This window comes from Lemur catta, chromosome 1 (assembly GCF_020740605.2).
Source record: "Lemur catta isolate mLemCat1 chromosome 1, mLemCat1.pri, whole genome shotgun sequence".
In the NCBI taxonomy this organism is placed as follows: Eukaryota; Metazoa; Chordata; class Mammalia; order Primates; family Lemuridae; genus Lemur; species Lemur catta.
In genome coordinates, this window is record NC_059128.1 from 96,400,710 (window position 1) to 96,419,145 (window position 18,436).

General features: G+C 39.7%; 1 protein-coding gene across 3 annotated transcripts in view; it reads left to right on the forward strand.

The window, feature by feature from the left end:
• Nucleotides 1-17,154, forward strand: part of DIS3L (DIS3 like exosome 3'-5' exoribonuclease) — a 32,638-nt gene extending 15,484 nt beyond the window's left edge. For 2 of the 3 annotated variants that reach the window (XM_045541380.1, XM_045541387.1), the window contains 12 exons: nt 572-650; nt 2,220-2,399; nt 5,500-5,669; nt 6,760-6,921; nt 8,581-8,828; nt 9,372-9,464; nt 11,432-11,965; nt 14,106-14,260; nt 14,360-14,538; nt 15,869-16,014; nt 16,428-16,602; nt 16,689-17,154. In XM_045541380.1, the coding sequence (XP_045397336.1) occupies nt 572-650; nt 2,220-2,399; nt 5,500-5,669; nt 6,760-6,921; nt 8,581-8,828; nt 9,372-9,464; nt 11,432-11,965; nt 14,106-14,260; nt 14,360-14,538; nt 15,869-16,014; nt 16,428-16,602; nt 16,689-16,997 (2,430 nt within the window). In that variant the 3' untranslated portion in view covers nt 16,998-17,154. The other variant, XM_045541394.1, reaches the window with a different exon arrangement.
• Nucleotides 17,155-18,436: the final 1,282 nt, after the last annotated feature.

The window sequence follows — 18,436 nt, forward strand, 5'->3', positions numbered from 1 at the left end:
TTTTATTTAGATTTCCATGTTTTATATACACTCATTTGTGTGTGTATGTGTGTATAGCTCTATGCAGTTTTATCACAGGCATAGATTTGTGTATCCACCACCACAATCACGATACACACTGTTCCATCATGAATTTTACATTTCTAATAAACTCAGAAGATTTGTATGTCAGCTGAAGTTTGAGAACACCACACCAAAGTGCCTCCCTAAAGTGTGGGTATTTTAAATGAGTATGCCTAGAGAGGCTAATGTTTCTAACTTGGTAGTAAAGTTTACGGCATTCCTGGGAGGATATTTTGAGATATAAGAGTTTTTAAAGACTGCTCATCACTTAGGTATGATAGATCCCGGTACTTTCAGCACTCGCTGTAGCTAGGAGTAATTCAAAATGATGGTAATTCCTCTGGAGAAAAGAAACCTTTGTGATTAATATTATTCCTAGAGAAAGGGATCACCACACCTTATAAGAATATTATGGGGATGTTTTCATATAGTTTTAAAAACTAGACCTTTTGGAGGTAAACTGTGCAGAAAAGAAATTTTTCACGTTGGTTTTTAATTATGATTTTAGGGAATTCTGAACGTCAACAAACACAGAGCACAAATAGAAGCTTTTGTTCGACTTCAAGGAGCCAGCAGTAAAGATTCAGGTTCGGTATAAACCTTCCATAAATTTCCATACTACTTTTCTTTTCCCCCGGATATAGGGTCTCACTCTGTCTCCCAGGCTGGAGTGCAGTGGGACAATAGCAACTCACTGCGACCTCCAACTCCTGGGCTCAAGCGATCCTCCTGGCTCAGCCTCCTGAGTAGCTGGGACTACAGGCACATGCCACTATGCCCAGCTAATTTTTTAAATTTTTTGCAGAGATGGCATCTTGCTGTGTTGCCCAGGCTGGTCTCAATCTCCTGGCCTTAAGTCATCCTCCCCTCTTGGCCTCCCAAAGTGCTGGGATTACAGGCATGAGCCACCACACCTGGCCCATACTACTTTTTAATTCTGATATTACACAATGAAGAAAGCAAAGTTGAGCTTGTCTCATCGTATGTGCCATGCATGTCGTACATCTCCACATACTTTGGGTGTGTAGGATTGTAGGTTTTTTTTTTCCCTTAGCTTTTTGTCTATAATTTCTGATTTTTTTTAATTTATTTTTATTCATTTATTTATTTTTTTGAGACAGAGTCTCACTTTGTTGCCCGGGCTAGAGTGAGTGCCGTGGCATCAGCCTAGCTCACAACAACCTCAAACTCCTGGGCTTAAGCGATCCTACTGCCTCAGCCTCCCGAGTAGCTGGGACTACAGGCATGCGCCACCATGCCCAGCTAATTTTTTCTATATATATTTTTAGTTGGCCAGATAATTTCTTTCTATTTTTAGTAGAGACGGGGTCTCACTCTTGCTCAGGCTGGTCTCGAACTCCTGACCTCGAACAATCCACCCGCCTCGGCCTCCCAGAGAGCTAGGATTACAGGCGTGAGCCAGCGCACCCGGCCTATAATTTCTGATTTTATTATAATAAACATAAACTAAAATATAGAGAAGAAATGTGACTTGCCCAAGTTTACACACCTGCTACGTGGTGATGCGGAACTTGCAGCCAAGGTGGTTTGGCTGTGATTTCAAGATGTTACTCTGCTGTCTCGATGTGCTATATTGTCATATTAGAATAATTTTTTAAAAGTAATAAAAATGAAAAAATATATAAAGAAGTTATAGCATAACTAGAGTGTAGTTTTTAGTTCTGTAATAACAGTGAAAAAGAAGCAGCCTGCTGCTCAAGGGAGCGTGGTTAGGCTGAAGGAGCGTGAGAAACAGTGGCTTCCTGTGGGCTTTTGCTCATCAGAATTAGCCCTGTCAGCTCTGCATCGTCTACAGCTCCTCAGCCCGCTGACCACTCCCTGGGCTGTGTGGCAGCCTGAAGGTATTTGACTGTTCTATGCAGGGAACTAATACCTGTTTTAAAAGGTGATGGGTAAGGAGGCTTTTTTTAAAAAAAGTTAATTGAGGATGACCCTTATGAAAGCACAACATGATGTGGTGGGAGTGTCTTCACTCCGAACCTGCAGAACAAAGGAAGTTTGACTTCACCTTTGAAGGGAAGCAGCTTTTACCTGCAGGGGTGCCAACTGTACGTCACATACGTTATGTTCAGAGTGCCTCGCTGGGGCGGCAGCCCTCGGCTTCATGGGGTTTTTCTGTGCTGCCCCAAACACAGGTTTAGTCAGTGACATCCTAATCCATGGGATGAAGGCTCGAAACCGCTCGATTCACGGAGATGTGGTGGTCGTGGAACTGCTCGCTAAAAACAAATGGAGAGGAAGAACCACGGCCCTGTGTGAGAACGACAGTGACGACAAGGCCTCGGGGGACTCCCCGAGTGAGCCCATGGCCACAGGTGAGCCAGCTAGGACGTCACTCTGCGTCCATTTTGCATGTGGAATTATATATATTTTCTCTTTAGCAATCCAGAAATACTGCCCTTATTTTATTTTATTTAAATTGACAAAAATAGCATATATTTATCCTGTAGAACATGGTATTTTGGATATACATTGTGGAATGGCTCACTCCAGCTAATTAACATATGTATTACCTCATATACTTATTTTTTGTGTTGAGAATACTTGAAATCTACTCTCCTAGCAACTTGCAAGAATACAAAACATTGTTATTAACTATAGTCACTGTATGTACAATAATAGTTATTAATATAAATAAGATATAGTCCCTTTCCCTACCTTATCACTTCCCCTCTCAAGGTCTGTTTGACTCTCATCAGCACCCAAGCATGCTGTGACAGCTCCCCTCCTAAAATGAAAGCAGAAGCCCTGTCTGGGTCCACATTCCTTCTAGCTTCTCTCTGCTTCAGTTTATCATGAAACTCAGCAAAACAGTTAACTCTGCATTCTCTCTGCTGGTTCTCACGTGTGCCATTTAGACACCTCCTCTCCTCTGCTCCTCTAAAACTGCTCTTGTCAAGGTCACCAGTGACCTCCTGGCCAAAGCACTGCTCAGTCCCCATCACCCGGAACTCGCCAGCAGCATCAGCTGGGGGACCACTGGCCCTGCCGCGGCTTCTGGGAGCCACGTCCTCTCGGTTCTCCTGCCCCAGTGGTGGCTCCTATTCAAAACTCCTTTGCTGGTTCTTCTCCATCTTATTGTCCCTCTTGGGTGTGCAGGGGACTCTGGATCTCCTGTTCTCTGCACCGTCTCCCTAGGACATCTCCTTCGTATCTCCAGCCCAGACCCCTCCCTCAGCTTTCGGTTTTGTTTGCTCCGTCGTCTCTTTGGCATCTTCCCCTGCATGTCTAATGGGCATCTCAGACTTAACAGACTCCTGATTTTCTACCCGCAACCTGCTCTTCCCCAAGTGTTCTCTCATCTCAGTAAAGGACAAATTCATTCTTACAGTTGGTCAACCCAAAACACCTTAGAATTATCCTTGACTTTTTTGCACACATCAGCAAATCCTGGCAGCTCTAACGCTAATATATGGCCTGAATTCAGCCGCTTCCCATCCTTCCCACGCCTCTCCTACTTCAGTCCACTGCCGGCCTCCCCGCTGGTCTCCCTGCTACCCCTTCCCCCATATGTCTTTCTTCACCTGGAGAAACAATGATCCTTTAAAAAGTGAATCAGGTCCTGTCATGTCTGTGCTCAAAACTCTCCAATGGCTGCTTCCTGTTTTACTGAGAATAAAATCCAGAGTCCTGACCATGGCCTACAAAGTCCCACCAGCTGGGGCCACCTTCTGTCATCTTCCTCTTCATCCTTCTGCTCCAGCCACATTGACTGACTTATCCTTTCCACCACCTAGACCAAGCTTTCCCCAAACATCCTCACATCTGTTCTCCTTACGTCATTTAATTCTTTCTCTGTTCAAATGTCATTTAAAATAGCTGCCACTTCTAACCCTCTGTCACTCTTGGTCACCTTATCCTACTTTGTATCTTTCTTAGTAGTTATCACTACTTCACATACGTATATATTTTTTGTCTGTGTTCCACCCCCACAGATTTCACACTGATTTATGTTATGTAAACTCCATGAAATCAGGGACTTTGTCAGTTTTGATACTGCTGTGTTCCCTATACCTAGAACAGGGCCCCTACCTGGTAGGGGCTCAATAAATATTAATGAAAAGAAAAAAAAAAGATGGCATTGTTTTTCTTGTCTTTTTAGAGACAGGGTCTTGCTCTGTCACTCAGGCTGGAGTGCAGCAGTGCGATCATAGCTCACTGTAACCTTGAACTTCTGGGCTCAAGCATTCCTCCCCACTCAGCCTCCCGAGTAGCTGGGACTATAGATGCACACTACACACCTGGCTAATTTTTAAGAAATGTTTTGTGGAGACAGGTCTCACTATGTTGCCCAGGCTGATCTCAAACTCCTGGCCTCAAGCGATCCTCCTGCCTCAGCCTCCCAAAGCTCTAGGATTACAGTTGTAAGCCACCATACCTGGCCTAAGATAGCACTTTTAGCTATTAAAGTTTGGGTTTTTTTTTTCTTGACTTCAATCAATGATGATTACAAGTGTTGTGTATCAGACTTATGATTTGTATACTTTTCTGTGTATAATGGACCAAATGAGTTTGGCTAGTGAGAGAATGCAAGAAAGACAGTAAAACTGCACAGTAGAGGACATGGTTTAAATAAACAGTGAAAATCACTGACTTTTCCAAATGTACAGAAACCTGAGATTGATAAGATAATGACAAAAGAGAAAATGGGACAAATGGACTCTAAATGTCACATCAGGCCCCACAGAAGAAAAGGCATACTGAAAATGTTATAAAAAAAGTTACCCATCTTTGCTAGGTGCAGTGGCACGTGCCTATAGTCCCAGGAAGATCACTTAAGGCCAGGAGTTCGAGGCTGTAGTGCACCATAATCACACCTATGAATAGCCACTGCATTCTAGTCTGGGCGACACAACCATCTCTAAAAAAAACAAACACAAATTTTTATTTTTATTTTATTTTATTTTTTTGAGATGAGTTCTTGCTCTGTTGTCCAGGCTGGAGTGCAGTGGTGCAATCATAGCTTGCTGTAGCCTTAAACTCCTGGTCTCAAGTGATCTTCCCATTTCAGCCTCCTGAGTAGCTAGGACTACAGTAGGTGCACACCACTGCACCGAGCTAATTTTTAAATTTTTTTGTAGAGACAGGGTCTCGCCATGTTGCCCAAGGTGGTATCCAACTCCTGGCCTCAAGCCATCCGCCCACCTTAGCCTCCTAAAGTGCAGGATTACAGGTGTGAGCCACTGCGCCCAGCCTACAACAACAAATTTTTAAAAAATTATCCATCTTAAAAAAAAATTATCCATCTTTAAAATGCTAAGAAGGCAAATCTTTAAACATATCTTGATTTGCGTAGATGTGCTTGAAAAAAAAATGAAACATTGCATTTCTTGTTCTCTTCCTTACTGCTGAGCCAGAGTCCAGATAGGTGACATCTAACTATTTAATGCTTTATTTTCTTTTGTTTTCCCAAAGGTCGAGTAGTGGGCATCCTTCAGAAGAACTGGCGGGATTATGTGGTGACATTTCCATCTAAAGAAGAGGTCCAATCTCAGGGAAAAAATGCTCAGAAAATCCTAGTTACACCTTGGGACTACCGAATTCCCAAAATTCGAATTAGCACTCAGCAAGCAGAAGCCCTCCAGGTAGCTGGCGTTGTACCTCTACTATTCTCCGTTAGCTTTTGAGCAGTAGCAGGAAGCACTGTTAATTCCTTTGCAGAAGAGGAAATAAATTATTGATGGCTTTTGGCATTCTGAGATACTGTTTTTAAAAAATTCTAAATATATAAGAACCATCCATTAAGTAGTCTATGGTTAATAAATGAATGCCAGAGAGAAACTGTCCTAGAAAGAGCTGTATAGGACAACCAGAGAGAACATACATTATCCAGCTGTCCAACACAGAAACTTTCAATAGATACACTTTGCCAACACTAACAAGCTTTCTTCCAGCAAGCAATATAGAAATACGATCACTCTGCCCTGTAGGGATGATGTAGTGGTACTTCACAGAATTGATTATCCATAAAGGAATATAGCACTGGAGAGAAGACATAAACAAGAAAGTTAGAAATTAACCTTTCCTTGTGCCAAAGAGTGTAGCCATTGCCCAATTTAATCCACCTGATGTTTTACAGTTTGTAAATGAGACACTAAAGCAGGATGTCCCCAGCCAGGAACCTGGTCATTGTCCCTTTTACCTCTTAAAGCTTACTGCAGGCTCTCCAGGCCAGTTGGGACTATTAACTTTCCATTTCCATGGTTTGCTGGAATTTGGGGGCAGTGGGGGTTCAGTTTACCCTGATACTTTCCTCCCCATCAAATAGCATCTTTAGACTTCAGAAAAATTAGGAAGTAACTCCCACACACAAAAAATTGAGACTTTTGTTTTAAAACTTAATTTGGACCATGCATAATTGAGTTTTCCCCTTGTGTTGCAAGTGTTAACTTGAATGTATTACAGTTGGCTCTCTTGAGCAGACTGAAATTTCCAGCCCACTTATTTGATGTAGAGAGGTGATGCCTCTCTTCACAGCCCTGGGCCAAGCATTTTCATACCATCTGGCAATTTAGTAATAGGAATAATGAAGAACAAAAAAACCCCACCACACACCACCATTGCAAATCGGCTGCTTTCTTGGAACTTGGTGCTATTTATCTCGTTTGTTTGATGCTTGTCATTGACCCACTTAACTTCTGGTGCTTGGCTGTTTTCTTTTTTCCCTTCGTGCAGGACTTCAGGGTGGTTGTGCGCATCGATTCTTGGGAGTCAACATCCGTGTACCCAAATGGACATTTTGTGCGTGTTTTAGGAAAAATTGGAGATCTGGAAGGCGAAATTGCAACCATCCTGGTGGAAAACAGTATTTCAGTTGTCCCTTTCTCAGAAGCTCAGGTCAGATTTTCCAGAGGCCTTTGGTCCAGTGACAGACATTTTCTTTTTCCTTTTATTGTTGTTTATTTCATCACTAAGAAAGAAAAATCTTTTTACTACGTAACAACCCACTGTCCAAAGCCACAAATAATGGAAAAATCCTACCCCTCTTTATTCTGTATTTGGACCAGACTAAAGTCAGCTTCAAGTGTGGAATTAGTTTCCTACAGCCTCATAGCTCTCAAATTTTTACATTTCCAACTACGTTTAAAAATAATGTGTCAGTGTCTTATAGTCAGCACACATCCATCCCCAGCACCCACAAGGATACCTAGTTATAGACTCAGCCAAGCTCCCCTCCCTGTCAGAATCATTCAACCAGAGGCTGCATAAAGCTACAGGGGGCAAATTCCTGGGGTCCATACATCTCTGACCCATGGGTCAAAAAATCATGCTCATTCTGAAACAGTTTTTGTCACCTTTACAGAAAACAAAAATCCCATAAACATAAAACATCAGCTATTTCCATCACTTTATGATCTTTTAAAATCCTCATAAATCTTATTATTTTTGCATAGCTATAGTCCTAGTGTGCGCATAGTATTTTCTGTTCTGCTTCTTTCACTTAACATTATTTTTATGTGTTGACATAGCCTACTTGTTTTTAATAGTTACGGTAAAGTGCTGTGTATTGATGTAACCTAGTTTGCTTAAGCATTTCTCAATTGTTGGGCATTTTGCTGTTTAATTTTTCAGTATTATAAAAATATGTTACTGCAAACGCTTTTATAAACACTGCTTTTTTATTTCTCTTTGATCATTCCCTTGGAATGTAATCCTTAAAGTGAGATTACCAAGTCAAAGGGCATAAAAAATTTAAATAGCTTTTGTTACGTATTGGCAGATTGTCCTCCAGAAAAATTGGACCAGTTTACATTGCAATCAGGAGTGAATGGGTGTTCTTATTTTCATTATAATTTTTGACGGAACCAGGGCTATAATAGTAAAATATTTTAGAATATTTTACATTATTAAATTTTTATGTTTAACATTAGTTTCTAGAAATTATTTATTGACTTGTTTGGTAGCTCTTGGTGAAAATGTTAGAATAGAAGTGTGGGCTAGACTTCATAGGACTAGAATTCTTTCTTCCCTTTTAGCCTACTTAACTGCAAATTGATGGCTTAAACAGGTAATAATGGAGAGAAAATGTCCTAGATTGTTCCTATTTAAATTATCTTTAAGGAGTGAGCTTTTAATATTTGAGACGTGTTGATTTTTTTCAGGGCTTGACTTAAATGCTCAACTACATTTAGACATACAATCTTTTGAAAATGGGGTACATGTTGTACTCGTCTAAGACACCCATTTATTTTTGTTCCAAGCCCCTATCAGTAAGGAGGCTGGCAGAAGTTGCAGGACATTTCCTGTCAGACTGTAAGGGTCCTCAGGGGTGGGGGACCGTGTCTTTCCTGTTGACTCCTGACTTTCCAAAGCCTAGTACAGCACCTGAGACATCTGAGGTGCCTGATAAATAATTATTGATCAGAAGAAGCAAACATAAGTTGATGCAGAAGGTAATTAGGAATGAATATATTTCTATGCAGTCACATTGAGAATATTAGATATTTATAGAAATTTATGGTGCATGAACTGCTGAATATTTGGCCTCTTGTACAGATGTGTGAGATGCCAGTGAACACACCAGAAAATCCCTGGAAGGTGAGTCCTGAAGAGGAACAAGAACGTCGAGACTTGAGGAAAACCCATCTTGTGTTCAGCATTGACCCCAAAGGTTGTGAAGATGTGGATGACACACTCTCAGTCAGAACCTTGAATAACGGCAACCTGGAGCTTGGGGTCCACATTGCAGATGTGACACACTTTGTAGCACTAAATTCTTATATTGATATTGAAGCTAGAACAAGGTAATGCTGTTTGAAATCAGCACTATGGTTGTGTGTATGTGACTGTATGTTTTGTATCTGTGTGTTCAAAACAAAGATCTCGTGTTTGTGCAGTTTGGAAGATCCCTTGCAGAAAAAAAAGTTGAGGGCCACTACCCTTTTTCCTTTACAAAAATAATCAACTTACCTTTCCTTTTTAACATAACCTTTCCACACATTGTTTCTTACTAAATTGAAATGGGTTAAATTTTCATGTAGTAATATACTATTGTATATTACACTGGATCATTACACTTCAATTTTTCTTATACAAATAAGATTCTTGTCACTTTTTCTTCCTTCCTTATATCGGTGGAAGAATATTGAGCCCAAAGCAGTATCGCTTAGAAAAGTGGGACTGTGGGAATAGTTTTATTACCCAGTCTGCTGCACTTTATGAAACAGCAACAGCCTTGGGGAATTTGCACTGAGCTGTTGGCCATTTACCTCACTGCAGCCCACGCAGTCAGCAGTTCTGCTTCGCGCTGCTGAAGGTCACGTTGCCCGCATATGTGTCATTCACAGGGCCACCACCTATTATTTAGCAGATCGCCGCTACGACATGCTGCCCTCCATCCTCAGTGCTGATTTGTGTTCCCTCCTGGGAGGCGTTGATAGGTGAGTTTATAATTTTTGTCTTCCAGGTTTGCCTTGGCCCTTCTGTGGTTTCTCATGCCCCCGCTTCTGGCTTCTTTCTTCTTTCTGGTATGCTCCTACCACGTCACCCCACGCCCTACTCTGCGTCTCCCCTCCATCCTGTCTACCCCCCTGCACCACTTATTTTGAGGCAGTTTTATTTCTCTAGCCTTCCCTTCCTCTCGTTTGTTCTCTCTGCTGGCTGTAAGGCTGCTTCTCCCTCTCTTGTTGGCTTTTCAAAGTCAGCTAAAGTCTGAAAACAAATGTTTTATGAGCGTACGCTCCCTGGTTGAAGGTATTTTGCGTGAGGATCATGAACTTAAGGAGTTTTTTGTTTATTTGTTGTAGTTAAAGTTTATGTTTATCTTTGACTAGGTAATAAAAATCATATAGTCCAAAATTCATAGGTTCCAAAAGATATTTAATGAAAGACTCCTTCCTATCATTTTCCCTTAGTTACCAATTTCTTGTGTTTTTCTAGATATAACACACACACACAAATGTAGGTATGTGATCTTTCCTTTTTACTCAAATGATGGCTATATATAGATACACACACACACACACACACACACACACACACACACACACACACACACTGTTCAGCACCTTCCTTTTTTTTTTTTAAAACAATGTATCCTGGAAATCATTCCATGTTAATAACAGTTGCTTATCTATGGAAACTTGGATAGTTTCCAGTCGTTTCTGTTACAAACAAAATTGTATTGAATTGCTTTGAATATGTCATTTCACATTTTTAAAAAGTACAGTATATCTGAAGGAGAAATTTTTCAAAGTGGAATTTCTGTGTCAAGGGTATGTGCAGTGGCCAGGAGCGGTGGCTCACGCCTGTAATCCTAGCACTTTGGGAGGCCAAGGCAGGGGGATCACTTGAGGTCAGGATTTCGAGACCAGCCTGAGCAACATAGCTAGACCCTGTCTATGCAAAATTTTTTTTAAAAAATTAGCCAAGTGTGGTGACACACACCTGTAGCCTCAGCTACTTGAGAGGCTGAGGCAGGAGGATCACTTGAGCTGGGGAGATTTTAAGGTTGCAGGGAGCTATGATGATGCCACTGCCCTCATTCCCAGGCAACAGAGCAAGACCCTGTCTCAAAAAAAAAAAAAAAAAGAGTATGTGCATTTGTGTTTAGATCATTATAATCCAATTTCCCTCCTTAAAGGTTGTGCCAATTACATTCCCACTGTCAATGCATGAGAGTGCTTGTTTCCCCACAGCCTTGCCAACACAATATGTTGTATTTTTTCATCTTTGCCAATTTGATAAATGAAAAATGGTATTTAAGAGTAGTTTTAATTTGCATTTTTCCTACTATAAGTTAAACATTTTTTGTATCTTCAACAGTCACTTATATATACTTTTCTGTGAACTACATTATGTTCTTTGCCCATTTTTCTTTTGGGTTCATGATTTATTACTATTGATTTGTAAGAGCTCTTTGCATATTAGGAAAATTAGCCCTTTGTTTTTCATGTGTTGCAAATGTCTATTGTTTAAATAAAATGATTTGGTGGCAAAGTGATTCTTTAGTAAATGAACTTTAACTTATCATCAAGGTTGATATCATAGTTCAGAGTCACCTATAGGATTTGAAAGGCTTTGGTCTGGTTTACTGAGGAGCTAAATAGACTTGACTCTATCAGGGCCATGCTATTCTAATCAAAATAGAGAACTACAAGGTAGGGTTTGTAGTAGTCATTCACACATGAACTCACTTCAAATTTGTTCAGAGCTCAGCAGAACCTAGTCTAACTTTGTTTTAATTTAAAATATTTTTTGATTTAGTGGTAGAGTGGTTGGATTGAGAAATTGAACCAGAAACCTATAGCAATGTCATTTGTTTCAAGTTACATTTAGAGTTAAGTTCTGCTTGTTTCAAAAATGGAAGAATTGAATCATGATGTTGTCAATGTTACTGGTTTTGTAGGTATGCTGTAAGTGTCATGTGGGAATTGGATAAAACCTCTTATGAAATTAAGAAAGTCTGGTATGGCAGAACCATTATTCGATCAGCATACAAACTGTTCTATGAAGCAGCCCAGGAACTACTGGATGGAAACTTCAGCGTTGTTGATGATATTCCAGAATTCAAAGACTTGGATGAAAAGAGCAGACAAGACAAGCTGGAGGAGTTAGTGTGGGCAATTGGAAAGTTGACTGACATAGCCCGCCATGTCCGTGCTAAACGAGACGGTTGTGGTGCTTTGGAACTGGAAGGGGTAGAGGTTCGCGTGCAGCTAGATGAAAAGAAGAACATTCATGACCTCATCCCCAAGCAGCCCCTGGAAGTCCATGAGACGGTGGCTGAATGCATGATCCTGGCCAACCACTGGGTAGCCAAGAAGATCTGGGAGAGCTTCCCTCATCAGGCCTTGTTGCGCCAACACCCTCCTCCACACCAGGAGTTCTTTTCTGAACTCCGGGAATGTGCTAAAGCAAAAGGCTTCTTCATAGATACACGGTATTCTTCTTTTGAGGGGGCAGGGGGATGGAAAGGAGTGCTGTACATTTATCTATCTTACAGTTCTTAAAATGTAACAGCCAGATCTTTGACCAAAAATAGAAAACTTTTTGGCTCTCTTCATTTTTAAAGAGATATTTTTCTCTCTTCATTGTTAGGTATAGAGACTTAAAACAAGTTTATTTAGGCATACTTTTGACCCACTGCAATTTGTAACATAGAAGTAAGGAACCCATTACCTTTGGTTTAATTTCATCTACCCCTTAGACAAATACCAAGAAGTAATCCTAGTCAATACTTATTTCTTGAAATGCAGCATATCTCTGTGACAGTATCATAAGACATTGCACCAATGGTAAATTTATACCACCCTTCATAGAATGAGACATTTTTACTCTCCATCTCTGGGATAAAATATTTCTCCCATTAAAAATGATGTATAAAGAGGACTTTTTAAATATCTCATTGTCAAGTAACAGGTACTAATTAAAATGTCATTTATTTATGAAAATGGATTTTTTTTTCCTTCTGCCTTCAGGCAATAGTATCTTTTGCTTGTGTGTCTGGTGGTCATTGGTTGAGCTGTCTGCATGCCGGGCATACATCCCGAGGGCTCTCAGCCATGCTCTTGATTAATCCTTACAACGCTGAGGTAATGGCAGTATCATTCATATTTTACAGATGGGGCTTTAAGTCTGGAGAGATTAAGTAACTTGCCTATAATTTACCAGTCAGGGCAGAGCCAGGATTTGAATCCAAGTCCATCAGACTTGAAAGCTCACATTAGGGACCACCTATCACATTGCTTCTCTGTTCATCATCGTCCTCCACCTTTCCTTCCCCCTTTTCTCTTAGCCAGCCACAATATAGAATTGAATTATATGTTGTATTATTAGTTTTGTTTTTAATATACCTATATATTTTGGGGGGGATTAAAAATTATTATTATTTTTTTTTTTTGAGACAGAGTCTCGCTGTGTTGCCCGGGCTAGAATGAGTGCCGTGGCGTCAGCCTAGCTCACAGCAACCTCAAACTCCTGGGCTGAAGCGATCCTACTGCCTCAGCCTCCCAAGTAGCTGGGACTACAGACATGTGCCACCATGCCCGGCTAATTTTTTTCTATATAAATATTTTAGTTGGCCAGATAATTTCTTTCTATTTTTAGTGGAGACGGGGTCTCGCTCTTGCTGAGGCTGGTCTGGAACTCCTGACCTTGAACAATCCACCCGCCTCGGCCTCCCAGAGTGCTAGGATTACAGGTGTGAGCCACCGCACCCTGCCCTAAAAATTATTTTGAGAATAAATAAATAGAATGCTTCTCAGCTCTTTAGAAAAAGAAAAATTAATTTAGGTTTATTTGTGCACCTCAGGTCTAGTTTTATTTTGTATTTTTAACTCCCTGTGGCTCAGTAATTCTTGTTATTAAAAAAAAAAAAAGAAAAAGTCCATTCTTTGACCTATATAGCATGTTTAAGGTTAAGGGTGTTAAAATTTCAATTCAACAAGTATTTGACCACCTAATATGCACAAGCACTAACTTAACCTGGTATGAATCAGCATATTTCTTTCTACTACTTCAGAAATTTATTGAGCAAGCATGGTGGCTTACACCTGTAATCCTAGCACTCTGGGAGGCTGAGGTGGGAGGATTGCTTGAGGTTAGGAGTTTGAGACCAGCCTCAGTTAAGAACAAGACCTTGTCTCTACTAAAAATAGAAAGAAATTAGCTGGCCAACTAGAAATAGAAAAAAAAAAAATTAGCTGGGTGTGGTGGCACACGCCCATAATCCCAGCTACTCAGGAGGCTGAGGCAAGAGGATTGCTTGAGCCCAGGAGTTTGAGGTTGCTGTGAGCTAGGCTGACGCCACAGCACTCTAGCCCAGGCAACAGAGCCAGACTCTGTCTCAAAAAAAAAAAAAAAAAGGTATTTAAATTCTGACACTCTTTCTTTGTCTAAACCTTAAAGCAAACTAGATTTCTATAGTTGAAAAGAGATGCTTCTGAAATATGTCCAAAATAAATTTAACTATTGGCAGATGAAGGTATTCAGATAGATGATCATGTGAAGGGTTCCTCTCTGAGTATTGACTTGTAAATTACTGTTTGGGACTAATTGAAGGTTTTTCTGTTCTTTGTCAGGTCCAATAAAACACTGGCTGATTCTCTGGATAATGCGAATGACCCCAATGATCCTATTGTAAACAGGCTGCTGCGCTCTATGGCAACGCAGGCTATGTCTAACGCACTGTATTTCTCCACTGGATCCTGTGCAGAGGAAGAGTTCCATCATTATGGTGAATGATAACAGTTTCCTACGTGTGGCTATAACTGAGCAAGTTGTTTAGAAAGAATTTTTTTGTTGTTTATTTTGATCTTCTGATTTCTTTTTGAAGGTCTCGCTTTAGATAAATATACCCACTTTACTTCTCCAATAAGAAGATATTCAGATATTGTAGTGCACCGATTGTTAATGGCAGCCATTTCAAAAGATAAAAAAATGGAAATTAAGGAAAATTTGTTCAGTAACAAAGATCTTGAGGAATTATGCAGACATATCAACAATAGAAACCGAGTAAGGAATTTTAAAATTCTTATTCATCATCTCTGGTAAGAGAGTATCAGCTTTATGGTGTAGTAGAGTGAAGTATCATGTATTCTCACAAATTAAATTATAGAGTATTCTAACCAGTGCTTTCAATACATTTACAGATGTTCTGAGGTAACATATGGATTTGGAAGATTTGACAATAGATTAGATATTTTTCCCAAAAGGTGGAAATGTAAAGGTTCAAGCAACACATAAAGATACAAAGATCATCTATCATCTTACCACACAGAGATAACCATTATTGACAATTCTAGACAATGCTAACATTTTTGTTTATAAAAGTATCATTCCTACTGTTGGAAATCTGCTTTTTTCACTTAACACATCTGTTATTGATAGCACACCATGTCAATAAAAAGTTACATCATAATTTTAGAAGCTGCTTTGTATTCTATTTCATATTATTACTAGTTGCTACAAGATTGTACAGCATAGAACTAGACTGTTGGGTGATACAGAAAATTAGAAACTATTTAATATAATTTTCTGTATCCAATGGTCTAGTTTTCTGGTGTGCAATATTATAGCCATTAGCCATGTCGGCTATTTAAATTTAAATTAAAATTAGAAGTAGAGATTCAGTTCCTCAGTCACACTAGCCACATTTCACACTCTGACTAGCCACTCGTGCTTAGTGCCTACCTATCGGGCAATACAGATACAGACATTTCCATCATTGCAGAGAGTTCAATTGGGCAGAGCTGTTCTAAGCAATCCACTTTACAACCATCCTTGTGTTTATACTTTCAAAGATTTCTCAGATTATTGCTGGGATAAATAAATTCCTAGAAATGGAATTGCTGAGCCAAAAGGTATTCACAAATAAACCTTTGATACATATTACTAAACTGTCCTCCTTAACAGTAGTGCTAATGCACACTTCCAATAGGATTTCAGTAGGACAGGCTTGGAAGGAAAGAAAGGTGAGACATATGTGTGATACTTTTCCTGTATCCAAAATGGACATATCCCAAATTTGGCAACCTCTATTTTGATTAACTGTAAACAAGTTTCATTTTATAAAAGCATTCATTTTTCTAAGACATTTTTGAGGGAATAATACTGGATGGCTAAGTTCCCACAAAAATGGATTTAATTCATAATATAGAACAGTTTTTATATGAATAGTTTTATAGAATCTAAACTTTTTATCATGCTTGTCACAAGTGGCTTTAGAAAAAAGAATCTTACCTTTTTAAAGACATTGTTTCTGTGGGAATGTGAACTTCGTGTTTCTTCTGGAAACATCAGGGAAGTGTGTTATAATGCTTTGGGGTTGTACTTCCTCTTCCAGGCAGCACAGCATTCTCAGAAGCAGTCTACTGAGCTCTTCCAGTGCATGTACTTTAAAGACAAAGACCCTGAAACTGATGAGCGTTGCATATCTGATGGAGTTATTTATTCAATCAGAACAAATGGTGTACTTGTATTTATACCAAGGTATGTTCCATCTAATGCAATGGTAAGAAATCATAATTAAACTAAAAGTGTAGAATACAGACATTTGATTATTTAAGCAACTATTTATAGTTAGCACATGTGCATAATTTATTTAAGCAACTATTTATAAAGTTACCACATGTGCATAATGTATAATTCAGTTTATAAGTATGAAGTAGGAGATTGGAGTACATATATATGTACATCTCTATTAATCTTAGGATTTTACTTTCTTATCTAGAAAAATATTTTGTTTCCATCTGCTAAGGCGAAATAAATATTTGGAGGTAAACCACAGGAAAAGTGATTCTGTTTTTAATCTAGAAGAAAAATTAGCATTTTAGGTAAGTATACATGGTCTGCATACTAAGAACACATTATCTCTGTGGATTTCTATTCCGGCAATGATTCAGGTTTGGGATTAAAGGTGCTGCTTACCTAAAAAATAAAGATGGTTTCGTGATCTCATGTGGCCCAGACAGCCATTCTGAATGGAAACCAGGATCCCTTCAACGATTTCAAAACAAAATTACCTCTACAACAACAGGAGGAGAATCTGTTACGTTCCATTTGTTTGACCATGTAACAGTAAGTCTGTATTTACCTTAAGTATTGTTTTCAACATAAAGAACAAGAATATGATTTAGTAATATGTATCTTCTCCTCTATGGCAGGTAAGAATATTTGTACAGGCCTCACGCTGCCATTCTGATACAATCAGACTTGAAATAGTAAGTAACAAACCATACATGATACCAAATACAGAACTTTTTCATCAGAATTCCCTCTTGCTGAAGAACGAATTAGTGAAAGAAGTAACTAGATCTGTGGAAGCAGCTCAGCTTGCCCAAGAAGTCAAAGTAAACCTCATTCAGGAAGAATATCAAGAATATTGCCAAACAAAGGGAAGAAGCCTATACACACTTCTAGAGGAGATAAGGGACCTAGCTCTCCTGGATGTTTCAAACAATTATGGAATATGAACTACTCTTAATTAAAAGAGCTTTTTCTTACATGAATGTTTTACCATCTTTTCAGACTTTAATTTTATGTGTCGCTCAGTGCTCTAGTCGATCAGGACTGGGTAGCTTTTTCATATGTGTAAAATGTTCTCATTCATTAAAGTTGTATTAAATAACATGCGATTAGGTCATTACAGAAACTGATTTTTCACTTATGAGTAGATGGTGAATGGTGGCTCTGCAAGGCAGGTTGCTAGCCTCTTTTTAATAAACCCAGAATTTTTGGTTACCCTATCTCAAATCAACTCTTTCAAAATAAGTTTTATTTTTCCAGTAATTGCTACACTGGGCCACTTGGGTCATAGGCTCCTCTGACATTTGTCAGGTTAAGTTTTCAGCCACTTTCAAGTAATAAGACTTAGTTAGTCCTGTCCCCCTACCCATTTAAAGCTCCTATTTCATATTTGATTCAAGCTTTCTCTGCTGTCCCCAGCACCAGTTGGGAACAGGGCAAAGGGAACATAACGGGATGCACAGGGAAGTTGTCTCAAAAGTCCTCACCACCCTACTTTGTTGAGTACTCCTCAGATGTTACTTTGCCAGCAAACTCATCACTGACAAATCTGTCACTTCTGTCTAATCCAGTTCATGAGGGAGGGTAGAACCCTGAACATGCCCTCCTGAGGAATCAGTTTCTCTAGGCCTTTGTTGCACCTTGAAACTGGGCTCCGTCTTCTAGCCGATTCCCTATTGGCAGCAATAAGCTACAAATCCTCTGGAAGCACGTGCCTCTTGGCCCATCATCATGGCAGTTCCCAGCAAGCCCACAGCCCCCATTCCCCATGTTCTTGTGCTCAACTTCTTGGCTTTTCAATCACACCATCTTTGTCACTCTCTATCCCCACCTGAAGTCAGAAAGCCTGAAGAGAACAAGATGCCTGTCCTGGCTTTGTGGATGGAAGCCACTCTACACCATCACTTCCCCCTTTTGCCAAGGGAAGAGAAGGTGAGAGCCTTTCCTTGCAAACACTAGTCTTATAAAAGTTAACCTTCTTCCCAGTCTCCTCCTTTGTAAAAACCAGCTTAGCGTTTCCCCGCCCCTCCATGCCAAGAACCAGACCTTCTTTAAACTTCATTGTCAACATGATGCTTCTCATCTGTAACTATCCCCTCCACCAGGCAAGAACTCTAATCACCATCTGGCCCTAACACTTCTAGTCTTATAGGCACCATTCCCAAGTCTTCCTTATTCCCTAAATCTTTATATCATTCTTGTACACATTCTTCCCAGTACTCTTCCCCATGATACTTTGGAAGTTTCTCTCCAACTAGTGGATAAGGTACCAAGGAGCATTCTTTGAACTTCCCTAGCACCTATGAGGGCCAGGCAATATGTCAGCCTATTATGTGACCTTTTAAGTTATTAAAGTAACTCCTCAAAATACATAAACCTTAAATAT